Here is a 17,357-nt window from a genome sequence, read left to right on the forward strand (position 1 = left end):
TGCACGTGACGCATCCGGCCCACGGGTCACCAGTTTGACACCCCTGATACAGAATGAGACCTCAAAGCAGCACTTTCCATCGGTAGAGTACAGGTTAAAACTCCTGGCCTTCATGTTCAGGCAACACTGTTTATTACATTTTCTCTTTGACCGGTTGGATATTGATTAGTATTCAAAGTGTTTAGTTATTTGATTGTTTTAATTGTTAGGCGTATTGTATCTTTCCCAACCAGATGCTATCTGAATATGCTAAACGTTTAACTCTCATGACTTTACACTATATTGTTTCAGTTGCTATTGGGTTTTATTTTAGAGGCCCAGTTTAAAGAAACAATTATTTAGAGTTTTTAACTAAAGCAAAATGCCAGAGACGTAATTATCCAAGTTCTGCTTGTCTGCAATTGTGACCTTAACTGGACAAAGAGGCCCTTGAGACTGTGGCTCATGCCCTTGTTACTACCCTCTTGTTAAACTACTACAGTACTTGGGGACATCCTTTAAAAATAACCCAGAAGTAGCAGCTAGCATGAAAGGTGGTTGCTTATCTGTGAACAGGTGCCAACCAACCTGTTTACCATAATAACACTTTCGCTGTGGGAGCTGAACGAGTTGCCAGCAAAGTTCCAGGCCAAGTTCAAGTTGCTAGTTTTTACCCATAAAGCTTATACAGTATGGCTTGGATCTTCACTACCTTTTAATTATCTGCTTGCACAAGGGAGTCGCTTCCTGAGAGAGGGAGCTGGATGCCTGGAGAATGACACTTTCCCAAAGCTCCCTCCCTGCTGATATAGAATAGAATAGAATAGAATAACAGAGTTAGAGGTCTTCTAGTCCAAACGCCTGCTTAGGCAGGAAGCCCTACACCACTTCAGACAAATGGTTATCCAACTTCTTAAAAACACCCAGTGTTGGAGCATTCACAGCTTCTGGAGACAAGTTGTTCCACTGATTAATTGTTCTAACTGTCAGGAAATTTCTCCTTAGTTCTAAGTTGCTTCTCTCCTTGATATATAGGAAGGCTGTTAAAATAGTATTCTTTGGGGAAGAAAGTTGAGTAGTGACTTTCAATATTTTATTTTGATTATTGTGTTTACATTTTTAAACAGTTAGGCTGAATGTCTATAGAGATTCTCAATCATCCAGGCCATGGTTGTCTCAGAGGGGCTTTTTCCAAAAAGCAACTGGACTTTCCTGGGTGGGTTTTTTTTTTCCTTTGAAAACATTTCCCTTCTCATCCAAGAAGCTTCTTCAGGGAACTGAAGAAGCTTCTTAGATGAGTAGCGAAACATTTTCAAAAGAAAAAAAAAACACAAGTCCAAGTTGCCTTTTGGAAAAAGCACTTTTGAGACACACAGTTGGCTAGTTAGAATCACATGAGGCACATTCATGATTGCAAATAAGCAATTTGGAGGGCACCAGATTGGGGAATGTTGCTCCTGACAATATGTGTAATTTTTTTTTTTTTTTTTTTTGGGTCTCTCATTATTATCTCCACTACTGAGCTTAATGTATCTATTCTCCTCAGGGCACTTATACTATTGAATCTGGTTCTTTGACAGTCCTATATCAACATAAATCACTTCACAATAGTTTTTCCGGGTCTCTCAGACTGACCCTTGAAAATTATTTCAGGACAAAAGTTTCTCCATTTTTTAAAAAAAATGTTTCTTTTAAGTGTGCCTTCTCCCTTACAGATATATACTTGCCAGTTGCAAAAAAAATAAAAGCACCCTGCTCACAAAAAGGTTTGTGAGCTTAGTAGCCACTAGAATAATAAATGCAAAAGACTATTATATGCGCAATGTATTCTACATGGCTGGAATTAAAGAGCAAGATGAATGGAGCAAGGATGTCATATGATCAAAGAGAATACATTGAATTGCTGATACCTGTTCTTTAAGATAAAATGAGTGCTCCAGTGCAATCTTGTAATGGAGATGTAGAGTAAATTCCTACTGGACCAAAAAAGAAATGATGACTGATGAATTCAGCAACAAGGAAAAGCAGCGATATTTTTAAGCAATACTACGCAGGGATTTTCTTCTGCCATTTCCCCAAATCATTTGAAGGGACATACTCGATTAGCTAACCTTGTGTCAGGTCTATTAGAAAAACTCTCCAACAGTTCCTGACTGAAGTAAGTAGAGATGGGAGTGAAAGCAGATGGTTTTTATTTTAAGATTTTGCAAAATGGCTCACTCTCAATTTTTTTTTTTAAAAAAAATAAAAGCATTGATTTAACAGTAAGGGGATAACAAGCAAATGTTTCACCATTTTATCTTTTCACAGGCAGCTTCACCCCAATAGGAAATGCTTTCAGCCAAACATCATCAGCCGGACTACACTTGGTAAGAAGTAGAATTTTACCTCCTTTCTATGCAGGATAAAAAAATATATTAAACTTTACAAAAATAATCTTCAAAGATTACCACTGAACAAAAGCTTTCTTCCACTTGCCTTCAATTACAAAGACTTCTCTCCAGAAAAGCTGTCTACTTTCCATAATAACAAAACCAAAGAATGAGCAATACAATATTCTCTCTCCCTGTAATTCATTTTAATTAGATAAACAGTGATGGCAAATTCTCCATCTTCACTTTAAAACATAATTCAGACTTATGGAGAATATGTGAAAAAGGAAAATTTTAACTGGAATGTTAACTGCAGTTTGAGATGAGAAGATAATTTAATTTTTGCTAATTTATTAACTTAAGCACACCTGCTTTTCTTGTTGTTAGTGTTTGGAGAAACCATAAGGAGACTGATTAAAAAAGAGGGAAAAACATTCATATTTTTTTTATTTGCAACAGGTTATTGGTCATGTTCAATTTTTTAGGTTTCCTTTGTTGGATTTTCTCACCTGAAAAGCAAGGAAAATGTGAAGGTTCTTTGAAAATTCTGGAAAACTTCATTACATGCCATTGCCAAGACTCATTCAAACTTGCAAAAAATAGTTTAATTTCTTATGGATTGAGCATTTGTAGCAATCTTGAATAACTATAGGAAGACGTCTGACTGAAAGAAGTCTGACAGTTGTCTCCCTGATCCATCAGTTTTTCTTATATTGCCATTTCCTGTTTTACAGTCGCTCTCCCCCAAGACTTGATTTGAGATTTTTAAAAGTAGCAGGTTTAAATTACAACTGAGTTCTCTCTGGAAGTTTTTGTTAAATAGCTACCACTGAAAATAAGACCCTGTCTTATATTTTTTTGAACCCCGAAATAAGCACTTGGCCTTATTTTCGGGGAGGTCTTATTTTGGGGTGCATGGAGCAAAATGGGGCTCCTCTTGCTGTCTTACCTGATTTCCAGCTCTACGTTTAAATATTTTCGGGTAGGGCTTATTTTCAGGGGAGGCTTTTTTTAGTGCATGCGCTCAAAAGCCTGATTGGGCTTATTATCAGGGGATGTCTTATTTTCGGGAAAACAGGGTAGTCTTTCAGCTACAGATAGGTAGAGGGTAAAAAAGATAAGATTGTTGTCACAAGCATGATACACAAGCATGCTAGTAGTTTAAAATTACTATCTTGGGTTGAGTATTAAAAATAAAAAGGAGAACGGAAAAGAAAACAAAAAAATTAAATTAATTTTTAAAGAAGTATCTGTCGGTGGCTTAAACCTGGTTTCTCTAGAAGGGAGCTTAACAAAAGAGGTTCAGATGGTAAATGGTAAAAGAAAACACACAACCAATCCAGCAAGAAGAAAAAAAGAACATGAATTTGTATATAAACATCCTTATTCCATTTTTTTTTTTTTTGGGAGGGGTTTATGAAAACAGAAGAGCGCAGTTGCAATAGTTTGATCAAAGCCCTAGTTGGGTATAAAATAATTTAAATTGATTTACAATTTAGAACACTTTATAAAGCATGTTTGATTGTCTTTTCAAGTGGGACAGCCTTATAAAATTCTAAAATTAATTCTCCCTGGATGTTGGCTACCATATAACCTGTTTCCCCCAAAATAAGACATCCCCTGATAATAAGCCCAATCGGGATTTTGAGCGCATGGCAATAAGGCCAAGTGCTTATTTCAGGGTTCAAAAAAATATAAGGCAGGGTCTTATTTTCGGGTAAACACAGTAGTATTCCTTTGAAAACCAGAAATGCCATAGATACTATGTGATGGTTAATTTTCTTGTATATCTCTACTTATCCTTGACATTATCCTTCATATAATTCTTTGTATAAATAAATGATTGTAGCTGAAAATCAGTATGGCCATATGCAATGTTTAATTGACTTTCTGGAATCCTGGATTAAAGCATGGTTTAGATTTATGAACGGGTTTTTTGGGGTGAAATTGTTCTGTATTGAGCTACTGTGGCCCACAAAACTATACAGCAACAGTTCTCATCGGATACATCAGTGCAGAAATCCATTATGCTTTTTATTACTTTTTTTCTTTTTAATTGAAGTGGTCTGATTTTTCTTCTAATAGTATGCAAATTAACATCTTTTAAAGTCAAAAGGATGTTTTCTGATTAAAGAAAAACGGATTGAAATAGTTGTACAGCCTGACTAATTTTAGCTGTTGAATTATTTAATCTGCTTTTCAATTCATCTTTTTTAAAAATGAAATTCCTATAAGCTTTGTTACAGCAGCTGTGTTTGCATTTCATGTACGTATGTTTGTACATTACAGATTTCAGTAAAGTACAGTCTGGCACAGCTTTTCCTCTAGGCAGATTATAGATTCCCATGCTCATTAAATCTTTGAAAGACTATAATCAAATAAGGATCACAGTTATCTGAAAACTCAGGAAAGCAGCAGCAGTACTCCTTATAGTAATTTAATGGTTCATATTATATAATGGACCAGAGTTTTGTTATTTCTTAACATTTGAATTACTGCCACTTTTTCTCCTTTCTGTTTCAAATTGGGCCATTTCAGTATAAGGCTTCTGATTCCGTAAAGAGCCTTCGTCCTCCTGCAGACCTTTATGCTTCCCATACTGGTTCAGAATATCAAGGATCCCTTTTATTTTTTTGTTTTGTTTAGTTTTATTTTTTTATCTCACCTTGATTATTTTTATAAATAACTCAAGACAACCAACATACTTCTTCCTCCTTCAACTCTGTGAGGTGGGTTACTGTGAGAGAAAATGACTGATCCAATGTCATCCAGCCAACTTTCATACCTAAGGCTTTCAAACTTTCAGAATAGGGACATTGGCAGAGGCAAGGGACAATCAATGTTGGGTGCATTTCTCCACCTTTACAAGCAGGAGTATTCCAAGAAGAAGAGTATTTAGGAAATGCCACGTTCTACAGTATTTTGCATCAAATCTCTTTCTCTCATAACTTGAATCTTTTTTTCACTGCACTGTTCAGCATGAAACATAACCTTAATTCAGCTGACTCTCATGTCGAGTTATTTTATTAACTGCAGAGGTTATAATGAGTATGTTCATATGACAAGCTGAGCCATATTGAGAACTAATCATGGTAACCCTCTTATCCATCACTTTGGAACCTGTGATTTGCTGGTTTATCCACAGTGTAGCTGAACAAAAGGGAAGCTGCAGACATAGACAGCTATTAAGCCTTTCTTTGTCAGGATTATATCTAAGGGTAATTCCTTAGTTAAATTTAAGCATTAACTGATGCCATTTTATACTCTTGAAGCAGAGACTTGGAGTGTTCAATAATGACTAGTCCCAATAACTGGGCAGCCCTGAGTTCCTTTAGTTCAAGCTAAGATCACCTAGTGAATTATTTACATGTAGTTCAACCAGACTGCATGTTGTGCAAACACATTCAATAATAAACATAGGTGGAATTACACGTTACTACCTCAGATTGAGTTCAGCCCTTCCTTGCCCCAATGATGTTTTGTTCAGTTTAGTAAATGCCCTCAAGAAAGGAGAAAAAACAATTTAATATTAGAAATTACATCTAGCTCCATCTAGACCTTCAGGCACACTTTTTGTCATCTCCAAACCAGAAAAAACAAACTTATTTTAGAATAAGTTCAAAAGATTGCAATTTTTTTTGTATTTTTAAACTCTTAATCAGGATAAGAAAGGATAAGAAAGAAAAGATGGGAGTAGCTGATTTTGAAGTATTTGATTCTTTTAATACTGAAGTAAATTAAATATCTTCCCTTGAACTTTCTTCCTAAAAATTGCCACATAATTACCTTTTCATCACACTATACATGTACTGATATACACAGTCTTATGGACTTGTCCATTAGTGGTGAAATTAACACATCAAAATGATGCAAATCCCTATATACAGTGCTGTAATATGAGAAGCAAGCAACACTTAAAAACAGTGTGGGGTAAAGCAACAAAATACCAGTATCAGTAGTGGGTTTCAATTTTGGCTGCTACTGGTTTGCTCGTGGGAGGGCGCATGCAACACTTCTGCACATGCGCAAAGAAATCTGGGTGGGTAGGCGGAGCCTCCTGCTGCCGCCACTACTGGTTCCCCCAATCCGGGGCGAACCAGTCACAAACCACCTCTGACCAGAATGTATGTAAGAAAAATTACCAAGAAGGAATTTGCAAAAGAAAAGCAAAACCTAGGAATTTGTACAAAATACGTTAACTTGCTTTAATAATTGGCTGATATAAAGATTGGAAAATAAAAATATCAATTACCTATCATGATATCCATTACAATAAAAACTTTTATGCAGCATTGTCACTAACATACATGTTAGCATCTCAATAAAAACAATGCTCTTTTTGTTTTTTGTTTACACTTAAGTGTAGACCCAAGATTCCCCTCCCCCCCCCCAAATAAATCTTCCAGATGTGTTGCAGTTCAGTTCTGGTAATTCCCAGCTAAAGTAAATGTTGATTTGAATCTGAATATCTTCTAAACCGCTTTTTGTTCAGAATAATTTCCTATACTCTCCCAAAATGTTGTAAATTACCTAGAGGCTATTTTTGCAGTGTGTGACATTTTCATACAAATTTCTCCCAAAAACCATAAGAAAGATTTTATTTATTTATTTCTGCAGGCTCAAATTTTAAAGGCTTCCCTTGCATAAAACCACAAAATGTGAAAATGGCATGCACCAGCCTGCTACATCCGTTCAAATTGGATTGTAGTTTTCACCCAATTCTAACAAAAGTAACTTTTAAAATATATAGATGTTATAGCTATTTGTTCATTTCCTGTCCTATGGAGAACAGATCCCCTGCCATTTGGTGATGGTGGATGGATCTTATGAGCACTGAAGTCCAGAGGGCTACAGGTTGCCCATCCCTGTACATTGAATAAATGTATGAAGGATTAAATGTGTGGAGCAAAGCTTCACATGAAATCCAAGATGAAGGGAATTCTGCTCAATATAACTTAAGATAAAATGACCCATATTCACAATGGCAGGCAAACCTGTGCATGTCTTTTATGTCCTCCAATACAAGATTGTGTCTTGAGTTTTGAGGCAGATTTTAATCCATTACAATGGAGTCCATACCTCTTTCTGAGTACAATGTTGGGCAGGAAAGCACATATTCCTTTAAGAGGAAGCCCTTTGGAGCCACATTTTAATAACCTTTTAACACAACATCTGGGCGCATTCAAAATATCCCAAGGCATGCTGAAGCTTTAAATCTGTTATTTCCTAAAGCTTACCTCAGTTCATGGTTGTTTGATGGAGCTTTTTGGAGAGCTCATAACTATCATCTTTTTAAAAGAATTATAATGAGAATAGCAGTAATAATCATCACATTGACTCATCCCAGAGTAACAAGAGTCACTCCTTCCCTTTGGGTAAAATTCACTGCCTCTGCAATGTTGCCGTATTTACTGCCTCTGCAAATATTTGTATTATGGAAAGAGCAAAGAAAAGGCTCTCACTTTTCTTGTCATGGCGGCTTTGAGATGATAATGTGGTAAATCAGATGGTTCTGTGGTCTAGAGCTGTTGTAGATGTATTTGTGACAAATCTGTGTGTTTACACCCAAAACCAGTTTTTGTTTAGAAATGAAGAAGGAGTAGTTGTACATTGTGTAACTTTTTCCTGTTGCTTCCAATACAAGAACCTAGCAAAGGGTGTTTATTTGCCATATTTATAGGCCATCCACTCTGGGAGGCATACAGGCTAAAAACATTAAAATAGTGTTTTTCAAACAACAGTCTAAACAATAAAAAAGGAGAAGCAATGGCTAAAAGGAAAACAAGAAACATTAAATCAACAAAACAAACACAAAGTGTTCTAGCCAGTGGTGAAATCCAATTTTTTTTACTACCAGTTCTGTGGGTGTGGCTTGGTGGGCGTAGTGTGGCTTGGTGGGCATGGCAGGGGAAGGATACTACAAAATCCCCATTCCCTCCCCACTTCTGGGGGAAGGATATTGCAAAATCTCCATTCCTATCCCACTCTGGGTCAGCCAGAGATGGTATTTGCCGGTTCTCCGAAATTTCCATTACCAGTTCTCCAGAACCTACTGGATTTCACCCTGGTTTTAGACTAATATCTGGAGGATGAACTGGGTCTTTTGAGACTCACCTAAAAGAGGGCAGAATCAGGGCTATTCTGGTCTCTGAGGGGAGCTGATACTATTGGGCAGACAACATGTCAGAGAAAGCACACCTCCTGGATCCATCAGGTGGCATTCCTTGATAAATGGAATTTATAACTTTATAGATTGCAATCATTAAATGATTTGGTGGAAATTAGTGACAAGGCAGGAAACTGTAGGATACTGCTAATACTCTCAACCCCATTTACATGCATAGGTCGATATATCGATGTTATCTAAACTAAAATATGATATTTTAGTAATTTGTCAATATTAAATAATTTTTTTGTAGAACACTAATTTTACAGCTTCATCATATGCCAGAGGAGATGCTAATTCAGTCTCTGTCCAGGAAACAGTAAGTGCTTCATCTCTCTATCGCATTGTACAATATATTGATTTTTCAATTGTTAAGTTTGAACACTTTAATTAATTCTCCTAAATTTCTTTTAGACATATATTGGCCCAGATCAATCCAAACCAAGACAATATATTTCTTTACTTATTTTAGGCCATTATATATATCACTGATTATTTTGTCAACTCAAAGAAGCAACTATCGTTTTTTAAAAACTTTAGCCAAGAGGCAAACACATCCTGTAGCTTGTAGTGAACATTTATGGAAGCGTAAGAATGTTGATTGTTATATCACCAAATAGTTTTTACCATTTTAAAAGAAGATTTATCTGATTATACTAAATTGTATAATTGTGCTATAAAAATAGTGGTCCACATTTCCAAATTGATTGTATTGGCTGATATCCAAAATGTGCATTTTTAAATGAAAGAAGCATGCTAATGAAAAACTAGATCCTGAATGGAACAAAAATCTTTGACATTTATCCATTAGAAATAATAGGAAATTTTGTATTACTCAGCAGTTCATCAAAAGAGTTCACAGTAATTTTTTTTTTCAAAAGGCTGATGCTCTTATTTTATATAAATAATTGAGAATAAGTGTCCATTATGGAAATGTCTTTTAAACCCTGATGGGTGGAGACTAAGCTGTGTAGGTTGCCTGGTTGAATATTTGCTGGAATGGCTATTCATTTTTATTTCAAGCACTTTGTTAGATTTTCTGAGCACTTAATCTTTAAATGAATGCAAGTTTGCAGAGATGTGGTAACTGCCTATCTCTGCATAAGGGATAACTAATGATTTATGTACACGCTGGTCCACTGGGGATCTTACAGTGAGCTTTATAGAGTGAAGGGTTGCTTGTTTGTTTTAGTTGCTTCTCAGACAGATGTGACTTGCTGGGAGTGAGTTAATAAGGAAATCAACCATACACATTAGTTTAAGATTGTAGCTACCTTTTTTAAAAAAATCAAAACTTTAATCAGGTAGATTCTGCAGTGGATATACATAAAACGGGGATACTAGTCTACACAGTGCAGAATAGATCCCTTAAAATAGTAAGAGTATTGGAAGACCAATAGTGTAGAATAAAAAGATCCATTGTATAGAAAATGATCTACACAAGCACGTTCAAAATGAATCTAGGCAGAAATTCATTACAGCTTAGCAGTCCATGAATTTGATGAGATTTTCTTGCAGTATGTTCTTTCATTGTGCACTTCCATAACAGCCAGCTCACAAATAAACCAGGTTCTGAAAGGGCTGTTAGCAATTCTAAGAAACAAAATCTATCAAACTTTATTTGCTTATAAAACTAACAGCTGCTGCAGTTTCAGAGAGGTTTTTTTTCCTTTTCATGAAAGCTAATCTTACTGCCTTTAATGTTCTTAACTCTTTCTAGAATCCCACAACCCCTTTATCTGACTTCTCCTGCTGCGTTCCCACCAGCCCTAAAACCTGAGACAGACTGAGTTTTTGCCCAAATCTCACTTGGGTTGCAGCAACTTCTCTCTTAGAGGAAATGAATGTTGCCCTGTGGCAGACTTGTGATAAAGCTGTGGTGGTGTTATCTCTCTTTTAGGTAGTGGCTCTTTATGACTACACAGCACATCGATCAGATGAGCTAACCATCCACTGCAATGACATTATCCAAGTGTTGTACAAAGATAATGATAACTGGTGGTTTGGCAGTCTGGCGAATGGACAGCAAGGATATTTTCCAGCCAATTATGTGGTTGGAGAAAGTATGTATCATGATTTTGCCTAATATGTGATACCTGTGGGGGCTTAAATCAAGTATCTGAAATCTGCTACGCTGTGACTTAATATATTGCAATACATGTTACATATCAAAATGGAAGTAGAACTAAATGTGTCAATAATCTGAAAATGAAATATATTGACCAAGAAACAAGAATACTCGACAGTGAGCTAGATAAAACAACCTTGATTTATTCATTCTGAGGGTTCATTCTGTGTTCCTTCTAATCGAAACTGTTCATTGTACCCCTATGAGTATTGATTTTGTCTAAAACCTGGAAACAGCATATATAATCTGCTTGGTTAAAAAAAGTATCAGAGATCTCAAGCACCTTCAGAAGAAGGATTTGTCTTTTTTCGCCTTCCATAACAGAAAATAATTGGACTCAATGGCCCTGTGTGATACTTACTTTGATGTGTATTTGCTATCTAAAACCAAAACAGCCATATATTTTTTTTCATGGGCTGATTTATGTTAATTAAATCAATAGTTTAATTATATAAATCTTTTACATGATGAATTTAATTTAAGCAATTTTATATGTATTTTCATTGGTTGCATAATTTATTGTCTTTCTTCGTCATGGGATAGAGCAAAAGGCAATGCAGAAAACACAGCAACTGTCTCCGACCACAAAAACTGGCTTCTTCATCTCTACATTAGAACATTTTATTTTTAATCAAATGCGAGCAAGCCAGTTGATCACAAGTGCAGACAGCAATCTGTCTCTCTACAATCTTCAGTCTTCCCTTGCAGAGGCCTTGTATCATTGAGAATTGTGCCCACTGATGTTAGAATTAATTTCCACAGCAGAGGGCACCCTATGCAAAAGTCCACCTATGAAATATCCATTTATAAATTTGTAGTAAGTGACAGTCAAAAACATAAGTTTTTCAAATATCTTATATAGAAAGTTTCCCAATAGAATGATGCTAATATAAAGTTGAGAACCTATAGTAAGTCTATAGCTAGAGCCAAGGTGATTCATCTTCACCATATTTTGCAGTTTCCGTTTCAAATATTTCAGTATTGATTCTGAATTGTGTATAGAGATAGTGAACATTTTGTATATCATCTACACACACAGAGAAAGAGAGGCATCCAACATATCTCTTGGAGTATCAAATAAATCAGTAGTTATTGATAAAGGTATATTAAATAACACGTTTAAAAATATTCTGAAATAGAAAGCGGACGAACTAATTTGAAATTGCTATGGTTCAAATAAATAACCACTTGTATTAAATGAGTTATGGTTCCTTTTCAGCACAATATGAACAACAGCAATCTAAAATATTAGCAGAAGAATCTACTCTTCCATCCAATGAATTTATAAAAGTAACATCACCAGCTGTGCCTGAGGTAACTATTTGGGAGAAAGGCATGAGCCATACCTCACAAGATGGGATTGTATTTTCCATTTCTTGTGGTAACAGGTTAATTGCCAAGTGCGTGTAGTATGTGTTAATTTTAATGTATGGACTTGCTTGGATTCAGCCATTCTTCAGGAATACAAGCCCAGAAGTTATTATGTTCGCAAAGTACATTCCATATATGTTGGAAAACCTTCCACATGATAAAAAGGGAAAAGTTGACATTTAACTGACTTTAATTATCATTGCAAATTATATGACTTGGTTATTTCATAAACATGCCATAGAAGATAATATGAAGATCTAGAATTTTCATATGATTTGTGTTTCTTTTCTTCCTAATATTTGGCCACAATTCAGACTATGGTGCAGTTACTGTCTTCTCCACTGTGGATTGTAAGGCAGTTAATATGTCCAGATAAAAGACCAAGGGACTCTTACATTTGGGAGGGGAGGAGTAACCAAATTTTCAATAGTCCTTAGACAATGAAAAGACATAATCCTGGTTTTTGTTTTTTAAAATAGACCTGTGGATTTTAATTTAAGGGGCTACTTCTATAAAATCCAAATAGTAAATATTTATTTACTCATATGTATTCATTTATATTTAATAATTTCTAAAGAAAGAAAAGCTATCCCCATCAGATGGAAAGGGGCATCCCTCCTTGTGACTTAACTTAAAAGGGAATTCTCTGTTTGTTCAACTAGGATTTTGTCTTCCTAAATGCCTAGATGGCAACATTGTTGAAGTAGGGTATATTGGTTTTCATCCTGCATACATGTGTTCCCACTGATTCCAAAATCTCTGGAATGGTAAAATATATATTTATTTTTAAAAGTTATTTTTGGATTAAAGCATCCAAAATAAAGTGACAGTATATAGTCGCACACATAGTATAAGTACTATAGCAGTTTTTTTTATTATTATTATTATTTTTATTTTTATTATTATTATTATTATTATTATTATTATTATTATTATTATTATTATTATTAAATTGTGTCCTATCCTCTGAGACTGCTTGGACAAGTCCCTGTAGTTTTCTTGGCAAGATTTTCAGGAGTGGTTTGCCATTGCCTCTCTATCAGTTACTCTCTGATAGAGAGTAACTGACCCAAGGTCACCCAACTAGATTTGTGACTAGGACAAGAGTAGAATTCACAGTCTCCCAGTTTCTAGCCTGGTGTCTTAACCACTACATCAAACTTGCTCTGTAATAGTAGTAGTAGTGATTTAATTTATTATTCTAACCCTTAGATCATGATATAATGCAATAGTAGTGGTAATAGTAAATTTACTGGTTATGTACTTGTAAGTAAACGAACAAGAAACATTTAAAAAATTAAAACATATCCTTTATGCTAGATGAAACTAAGTTTACTGCAACAATCACTTTAAGTAGAATGGAAAAAATCTCAGTAATTAGAATGGGGGGAAAAGATATCTGTGTATTGAATTTAAAAAGTTTGCATTGATTAACAGTGTCACGTGAGCCTCTTCAAAACAATATTAAAGAATTCATGTAGTTGATAATGTCATGTATTATTTGAATTCCATACTTCCAATAAGTATGGAAGTATAGTGTTTATTATATTCAAACTGAATTGTTGAGGTGGCTAACTATGAATATAGAAGTGAAATGTTATGGTTATAATCCATAATGCTCTCTCATATATTAATGTAAGAGCATTTTGAAAAGTGGAGGAGTTTATGAAACCTGGAGGAGTTCATGAAGCAGTTAGAATATCACATGAGAAACTGCTATTTAAGAAAAACACCCAAATACAAAAGTCCCTTGGGTACACCTAAAGGAGCACACTCTGGATTGTAAATAAAGTATAAGACAAGAGTGTTTTGGAAAATAACATTTTTATATATAGCGTGGGCAGATGTTTTGCCATTTCTTTCTGGAATCCTTTTTATGTTGCATATGATAAAAACTTTTGTTCTAACCAGGAGATGGAGAGAATGATCTTATCTGAGAAATGCAAACTAAATGTCAAAAATATTCATGGCAATTGTTTCTTACTATGATTCTTTTCTTGTCATTATAGGAACCAAGATCTCTTAAGCCCAACATTAGATTCATTGGACTGAACAAATAAACTAATAGAATGAAATCATTTAAAACTTTTTTTTCTTTTCTAGGTGTTCAGAGTGAGCTGTTGTTTTAGAGCTTTCATTTTCTGCCTTTCTAATACATATTAACAAAAGATTAGTATATCCAGAAAGCTCTCTAAAGAAGAATATTTAAAAGTCTAAGTGGCATTAATATGTTTAAACGCTAAACTACTCTTACCACAGGCTGACTTTTCACTATAAATAATAACCAAGAATTACAATTAGCATCTTCTGTTACTTCTAAAAAAACATTTAGGTGACTGAAAGGGCACTGCACACATCATACTTTATTTATTTTTTAATAATTTTTATTACAATTTTTCCTTTACACAACTCTAATACATAATCAACAGACTGTGTCATTTTCATATACTTTGAGTCAACATTCCATACAATGTATACATTATATACACTCAGTATCTAATCCTCAATAGCCTTATGTATATTTCTATTTTTTATTTCTATTATCTACTTTAAATAGCCGATACTAGCATATAATTTTTAAGTCATACATCTCTTCCCTCAAAAATATTCAGTTGTTTTCTTGTATTTGGTTTCAAATAATATTGGTAATCTCTAAGTCTCACCCAGACTTAGATTAATACTTTTGAGTGTGATTTTTTTTTCTAAGCACACCTGAACATTTCAAAGGTTTTTAAAGTAGAGGACTGTTTCCTTGTTTTAAACCACATATTGTGAGAATTTCTTGGGTGACAGATCTTACATATAAAGTGAGGTATATTCTCTCCTCATTCAGGAAGCCCGTGGGTTTGTCATCACACATGTGTTGACTCTATTTTCTTCCAGCCTCCCTTCTCTACTGATTAAAGTTTTCCTCTTGCAGATGCTAGCAGATACCAGCAAGTTGGGAGACCAAAGATTTATTTCAGTGAATGACACAGACTACCTGGCTGAACAGTAAGGCACCAGTAGTACGACATAAATTGTTAAATTGCTCGGAAGAAGCTGAAAATCAGGGTGTTTTATCATTGCAGTCATCCATAAATAATGAACTAAATTGGTATAAATTATCTTGAAAAGAGTTCGGGAAATTGCTGAGGAAATATAAAACTGCAATAAATGTGTTGGTTACAAATAGTTGCTTGTATTCCAAAGATATTACAATAAGGCGCATTGTCTCATGGCACCATGATTGCTAAAAAGCCATGCTTCTGTTTTTTCCTCTCTTTTGTTGGCTCCTAATGGATCTAGGTATTTTGTTAAATGCATTAGGTGGAAAATAGATTATGGCGTGTAATTGCAAGACCAGGCTAATATTTTATATAGGATCAATGTTATGAGTTGAAGCCAAAAGAAAGTAAAACAAAACAGTCAGTAATCCAGGCAGGATGACATAACCATTTGCTTTATGGAAAAGTATTGGGGAAAGTATGTATAGTAAATGGCACTTACACACATTTCTTAAATGCTTTCCTAGAGATATTCACTGATGCTCTGTTTTCCAAGCTTTTTTCTTTTTATCTACCATGTAATAAAGCTGGGAAAACAGTGGCCTGCATATCATAATAGCTGTACAACCAAGGTTAAATTCTCTTATCTGTGAATAGTCTATTGTGGGGAATTTGGCAAGCAATCCAGAACTACGTATGAAAATACCAATCTGTTTCTATCAGATGTTCTTTCAGAGAGCAGAAACTAAGAACGGGCCTCAGTTTAAAATTCATTTCAGCTTTAGACAGATTTTTTTCTGCTTTTGCCTTGGTGTGTTCTAGCATCAGAAGAAGATCAGTCTTTACTAGAAATGGGTATGAATGGAACAGGTTGGTAATTGGCTAAGGAATCTAGTTGAACTATTTGGGACTTTAAATCTCCAACTGCATCTATTATCCTATATTTCTTACAGAATTACACGTGGGCAAACACAGAAGGGCATGGATACAGAGGATAAGGCAAATGATCACATCCCATTCAATGATGTCGAGGATGAGCCTAAGAAAAACAGGAAGAAAAGAAAGAAAGGGATGGTGAAAATTACTAGTAGAAAGGGAACATCTGATGATGGCTTCCAGCCGAACTATCCAGAAGCATAGTGTCCATCATGTTTGTGGCTGTGAGTTTCATGGTTTAAAAGTACATGGAAAATAATGGAATTATTGCTTATTTTGAAATAATGATCTCATATATTTGAAAACTTGAAATATATATATATAGAGACTAACTCTAAACTAATTTAGATTTATCATGATGTGGGGAGGCCAAGAAACCAAGGGGAAAAATACGTTGAAAGTTCCAGTAAAACTCAACGAGTTAAAATTTTAACAGTGATTGGGTTTAGACCAATTTGGATATACCTCGCTATCTGAAATTAATGAAATATCTAGAATTTTATTAAAGCTCTTCAGGTAACTGAAACAAAGCAGTCCAGTTTTCTAAAAGTTGAATACCATTATGAGTAAAGACATGAGCTTAAAGTTTTTTATAATCTACGAAGGAAAACCAACCAGCTTAATTGTGATAGAAACATTTATTCTAGAAAGTCTTAAAGAATGCAATATTAAATACTTGTATCTGATTGTGATGAAGGAGTTTAAACTTAAAAGTTATCAGTTCAATGTGATTTTATTATTCCTGCTATACACTTACATAAGATTAGCCACTGCAACATACTGAAGTGGTTTGAAGAGAACGAATTACAAGAAAACTATATTGTAAAAAGGAGTGTCTATCTCCACCAAGAGTTGGAAGCTTTTTGTATGTTAATTTTTAAATAAAAAGGTGATATATATTTTGATATATATTTTTAATATGAATGAATTTACAAAATTCATTTTATAAATTTGTAAAGGCAGTTTTTTTCTGCTTTTAAAGCACCATTGCCCATTTTTTTTCTACTGTTTAGAAAAATAATTTGACATCTGTATATGAGCGAGATATGTTTTTAGGCAGCACATGTTTATGTTCAGGTGTAACTGTTTTCAAATTAAAAAGCATTAAGTTGTGAATGGTGTATCAGTGATGATTTCCGGTAACTTTATTTATTATTCTCTTGTGTATATGTGTTGACTACTGATGCTCACATTATTATTTATACCATGTTAGGAAATTCTGCCCTCTTCCTTTCTGAAGTAATAAATAACATAAAATTAGAAACTCCTTTTTTAGTAGTCATGGCATTTGATTCCATAAAAAAAAAAAGAAGTGAGAATAACCAAGTTGACCACTGATGTGCAAAATAACACCCAGATGCACAGGATTAAATTTCAAATATTATACAATCATCCCACATGTTTAACAAGCATAAATA

The 17,357-nt window shown here is 34.6% G+C and overlaps 1 protein-coding gene across 1 annotated transcript in view; it reads left to right on the forward strand.

Moving 5' to 3' along the window:
- AHI1 (Abelson helper integration site 1) overlaps positions 1–16,991 on the forward strand; it is a 78,530-nt gene extending 61,539 nt beyond the window's left edge. The window contains exons 20-25 of the mRNA XM_070932699.1: positions 2,290–2,348; positions 8,771–8,836; positions 10,418–10,580; positions 11,865–11,959; positions 14,937–15,010; positions 15,957–16,991. Coding sequence (XP_070788800.1) covers positions 2,290–2,348; positions 8,771–8,836; positions 10,418–10,580; positions 11,865–11,959; positions 14,937–15,010; positions 15,957–16,143 — 644 coding nt within the window. The 3' untranslated portion in view covers positions 16,144–16,991. The remainder of the gene's footprint in view (positions 1–2,289; positions 2,349–8,770; positions 8,837–10,417; positions 10,581–11,864; positions 11,960–14,936; positions 15,011–15,956) is intronic.
- The last annotated feature ends 366 nt before the right edge of the window (positions 16,992–17,357 follow it).

This window comes from Pituophis catenifer, unplaced genomic scaffold (assembly GCF_029215685.1).
Source record: "Pituophis catenifer annectens isolate HBS135680 unplaced genomic scaffold, rPitCat1.0.hap2 SCAF_1, whole genome shotgun sequence".
Taxonomy (NCBI): domain Eukaryota; kingdom Metazoa; phylum Chordata; class Lepidosauria; order Squamata; family Colubridae; genus Pituophis; species Pituophis catenifer.